Source organism: Egretta garzetta, unplaced genomic scaffold (assembly GCF_000687185.1).
Source record: "Egretta garzetta isolate BGI_Z169 unplaced genomic scaffold, ASM68718v1 scaffold105, whole genome shotgun sequence".
Lineage (NCBI taxonomy): Eukaryota > Metazoa > Chordata > Aves > Pelecaniformes > Ardeidae > Egretta > Egretta garzetta.
In genome coordinates, this window is record NW_009259598.1 from 1,842,345 (window position 1) to 1,846,868 (window position 4,524).

Here is a 4,524-nt window from a genome sequence, read left to right on the forward strand (position 1 = left end):
GCGGCTTTTTTAAAGGGGCCGCGGCCCAGAGGGCGTCCGCGTTGGGTGGTGCCTGCAGCACCGTGTCTGTACGTATATAGATATGTATGTATGCATGTTTTTGCGTATATATATATATATGCGTGTGTGTCTGTATGTACACACGTACGTGCGTGTAGATGTATGCGTATAGGTCTGTATACGTATACTTATATATATAGGTGTGCATGCGTATGTAGTCGTGTGTGCGTGCGTGCAGCGGGGGCCAGGCGGGGCCTTTGAAGTGGTGCCAGGGCAGGGTGAGGTTGGCCATGGGGAACAATTCCTTCCCCTTGGGGCTGTCAGGCACTGGAAGGGGCTGCCCAGGTGCAGCAGCCCAGCCTTCATCCCCCCGGTGTGGGGTAGTATTGGTCCCCTCTCCCCTCCCGGTACCTGCCCCTGGGGCAAGTGGGGCTCCGGCCTCGCTGCTCCCCGGGGCTGAGGTGGCTTCGTTGCTCTGAGCTCCCATCTCGGGGTGGTGGGGGTCTCTGTGTCCACAGAGGTCGGGCAGCAAGCACGCAACCACGCCGGCGGATAACTACTACCTGGCTCGGAGGAGGACTCTGCAGGTGGTGGTCAGCTCCTTGCTCACCGAAGCTGGCTTCGAGAGCGCCGAAAAGGCCGCGGTGGAGACGCTGACAGAGATGTTACAAAGCTGTGAGTATCCAGCTTTGGGAGCGTCCAGCAATCTCACGCTGACCCCCTGGAGTTTCTTGTTTCTCTGCTTTCAAATGGGCCTTCACCCTTTCATTTTTTTATTGTGCTTTTTTTTTTTTTTCTTCCATTTTTATTATCTTGTGTTAATGACGTTAGCGGAAGGGTAGACTGGTGGCCAGAGCCCTGGAGTCACAGGTGTCTGTGAGCATGAGCTGTTTGTCCAAACACAGAATGACTTATTTATCTTACTCAGGAAGTACTCATTAGCTACTCATTAGGTGTCCTAATAAGCTCCGCATATTGAGATGTTGCCAGAATAAATAGAGAAATATCGAAGTTCCAAACCCTTGGTTAGTTAAGGCCGTAGACGTTCCTGTGTTTGGCAGCTCTGCTCCTGCTCCTCTGGATGATGTGCCTGGGATCCCAGATTACCTATTTTTCTGAAGTCAAGAGGTGATCAGGTTTTGTATTTTTTCACGCTTGTGACGCATATTTGCTTTTTGCATTTTGTGGAAAGCATCTGACTCGTTGCTCTTTAGTGTCTCCATATTTTGCACGTGCTTTGATTTTAAATACGCATGCTGTGAGATGCTGGATTCCAGGAGCTATTTTTCATTCCTTGCTAAATCTGCTAAAAATTCAGGTCTCTGAAGCCAGGGTTGGGCTGATACCTGTGTGGCTGCTGTCTGAATCAAATATATTTTTTTTCCTCCCAGATATTTCTGAAATTGGAAGGAGCGCAAAGTCCTACTGTGAACACACGGCCAGAACACAGCCGACGCTCTCCGATATAGTGGTTACTCTAGTGGAAATGGGTGAGTAGTTGGCTGGTTCCACTGATTCCAGCTGCCTGCATTGCAGAAGGTTTGGGTGTGCTCCGTTGGTAGGAAAATCTGTCCCCAATGTTTCTGATGTTTGTGTGATGCCTGCTGCTCTGGGCCTCCTGCAGGCACTCAGCTATCGCTGCTGCGGATACAGTATGAATATGTACAGAATGGGCCATTTTCTTTCTCATGTAATTTGGAGCCCTTGGAAAAAATCTGGAGAAGCCTAAGATTTTTGACAGGTTAAACTCTTGGTGTGATTTCTGTTTCCTCTTTTGTATTTCAGGGTTCAATGTTGAAACGCTTCCTGCGTACGCCAAGCGGTCCCAGAGGATGGTCATCACTGCCCGTATGTGGGAAATCCTTTCTATTCTAATGCAGGAAACTGGAAATAATTCAACATTCCTCTCTGCTGGCATCCAAAGCTCCTGCCTTTCAGATGGATGATGCAGTCCAGTGCTCCTGAAGTGCAGTTTGTGTTAAGGCTTCCTGTGAAGGAAGGTGCCCTCTGCCGAATCAGTTGCCTTTGCTTCAGCATCCTCATTGCACAGGAGAATCCTCAAGATGGTTTTGTTCTCCCTGTGTAGGAGAGAGGGATCAAGTAATCCTTGTTCCCTTTTGGGATGCCAAACGCAGTCTGAAATTATTGCTGGTGGGATGTGCTCTGTCCCTTTTATAGGACCTGGAGGCATGGGTCTCAGCTCAGTATAAGTTCGCACCTTCTCCCTAAGTCTTGGCAGAATGAAGCTGGCTGATTTGTGTGTGTGCATGTTTTTCAACCGTAGCTCCTGTGACAAACCAGCCTGTGACTCCCAAAGCTCTGACAGCTGGACAGAACAAGCCACATCCATCCCACATTCCTGGCCATTTCCCTGAGTTTCCGGATCCTCACACTTACATCAAGACACCAGTGAGTGAAAAAAGATTTTTATGCCAGTTTGGGGTCTATCTGAAGTCAGTGACACCAGGAGTGGTGTACAAGGATTTTTAGCACAGTGCTGGTACCGTTTATCCAAAACGTTGCTTCTCTTGGCTTAATATATCGCTTGTTGGTGGTGGGTTGTCCTTGCTGTAGATTTCTGGCTGACTGACATCTGTAGCTCCCTGCATATTGAAGGTCAATGTTTGCCTGTAGCCTCTGCATCCTTGCAGTGTTTTGAATTTCACCTGTCTGCATTGCATCCACGAATGGTGGTCTTTTTTTACTATCTCCCTGCTCCACAGACTTATCGGGAGCCAGTGTCTGATTATCAAGTCCTACGGGAAAAGGCGGCATCCCAACGGCGCGACGTAGAGAGAGCTCTCACACGTTTCATGGCTAAGACAGGAGAAACGCAGAGTCTCTTCAAAGATGATGTCAGCACGTTCCCACGTGAGTTACCTAGGACTTTTTGTGCTGTAAGTGACCGCTGCCTAACTGAGTATACGTTCCATTAGAGTTCTTGCTACTGCAGGAGGCAAGCACTGAGTGATCGCGTTGTGTTTGCCCTTCTTGAGGCACTGGAAGGCTGGGAAATGAGGAATTTTCTATTTAAAATGAAGGTGAAAAACAGAATCAAAGCCAAATGGTAGGCTTCCACCCTCACCAAGGGCTTACCTGCTTCTGCTGGTGGAGGAGGCCTTGGCTGATAGGTGCTAAATTCAAAGCTTGTCCCAATCCTGTCTCCACCACTCTGTAACTTTTGAACAATTTCTTCTCTCTCACGTTTTTGTGGGAGGCAGTGGAGGTTTTCCTGTTCCTCTGTCTGCAAAGCAGTGTTGAGAATTCCCACCTTCCCAAGGCTCACTGACAGCACAGATGGCAGTGTTATCTTAAGGGGGGACTAAGTGATGCTTCAGCCCATGAGGTAATTGAACTGTTACGGAGGTCAGGAAGGACTTTTTATGTTAGTATAATGCTGTGTCCTTGGCTGGAAACATAAAGGGGCCTCAGAAAATAGGAAATTAGAAACTGTCATCTTTTAGGGACAGCATATTTCATTCCTGATCCCTGGGAGCAGCAGGAAAAGAGTGTGTGTGTTTAAAACCAGAACCAGTCAAAGTGTTTGGTCTCTAAGTAGCTGGTTGGCTTTGTGCTTCGTAATCTCCAAGTTGAGGAGTCATTTGCCAGCTTGCTGACCATGTCCTTTTCCCTAACCCCAGTGATTGCTGCCAGGCCTTTCACCGTACCCTACCTGACAGCTCTTCTCCCCTCTGAGCTGGAAATGCAGCAAATGGAAGAAACAGATTCATCTGAGCAAGACGACCAGACAGACACTGAGAACCTACCCCTGCACATGAGCACGGTATGCCCAGCCTGAGAGATCAAGGTCTCTTGGGACCAACTTTCTTAAACTTATGAAACCTGGTTCTTTGTCTGTCTTCCTTGCAGCTGGGCAGAGTGGGTGGAAGAAAGCACAGTGGGTTGCATTTTACCAGGTGTAAATGACTAAACATTGTCGTGGTTCTTTAACTTCCTGTAGGGTGCAATGCAAAATGCGGTTGGATCATGAGCTTTCAGTACAACCTTCATTTCAGTATTAGCAGGGTGAGAGGTTTGTCCTAGAATCCCACTGTTCCTGAAGGGGATCTTCCTGTATTAGAAATCAGGAGTCCTCACCTTTAATGCAGTTCCTTGTGTGCTGCTGTTTATCTTGGCTGTTGATTATCTGCTTTGCCCATAGGTTATGTGGTTTGAACTTCTAAGCCTTGTTTAGCCTAAGTTTGGTTGTTTATGCTTTTGGTGGTTTTTTTTTAATGTGGCAGGATGATTCAGGACCTGAAAAGGAGAATGCCTCAGTGTTACAGCAGAACACCTCCCTGTCGGGCAGTCGGAACGGCGAGGAAAATGTGATAGACAATCCCTACCTCCGGCCAGTGAAAAAGCCCAAAATCCGCAGGAAGAAGTGAGGTGTAGCCAGCTGGCTGCTCAGAGGAAGAGAAACCCAGGGGGTTCGCCTCCGCTGCTGTGGGTGAGAGGCATGGAGCAAGACAGGAGAGGCAATCCGGCTGAGGGGCAGAAGCAGAAGAATGATCTCTCTGCCTT

At 48.4% G+C, this 4,524-nt stretch overlaps 1 protein-coding gene across 1 annotated transcript; it reads left to right on the forward strand.

The window, feature by feature from the left end:
• The first annotated feature begins 490 nt into the window (after positions 1-490).
• On the forward strand, positions 491-4,517 carry TAF8 (TATA-box binding protein associated factor 8). Its single transcript, XM_009638218.2, has 7 exons — positions 491-675; positions 1,392-1,490; positions 1,786-1,848; positions 2,285-2,409; positions 2,724-2,871; positions 3,642-3,784; positions 4,245-4,517. The coding sequence occupies exons 1-7, from the start codon at positions 663-665 to the stop codon at positions 4,386-4,388; spliced, it is 735 nt and encodes a 244-aa protein (XP_009636513.1). The 5' UTR covers positions 491-662; the 3' UTR covers positions 4,389-4,517.
• The last annotated feature ends 7 nt before the right edge of the window (positions 4,518-4,524 follow it).

Bases quoted from the DNA above. Each gene is read 5' to 3' on its own strand.
- TAF8 (XM_009638218.2), top strand. The intron at 2,410-2,723 runs GTGAGTGAAAAA...CCTGCTCCACAG, and splicing joins ACACTTACATCAAGACACCA to ACTTATCGGGAGCCAGTGTC. The intron at 2,872-3,641 runs GTGAGTTACCTA...CCCTAACCCCAG, and splicing joins TGATGTCAGCACGTTCCCAC to TGATTGCTGCCAGGCCTTTC.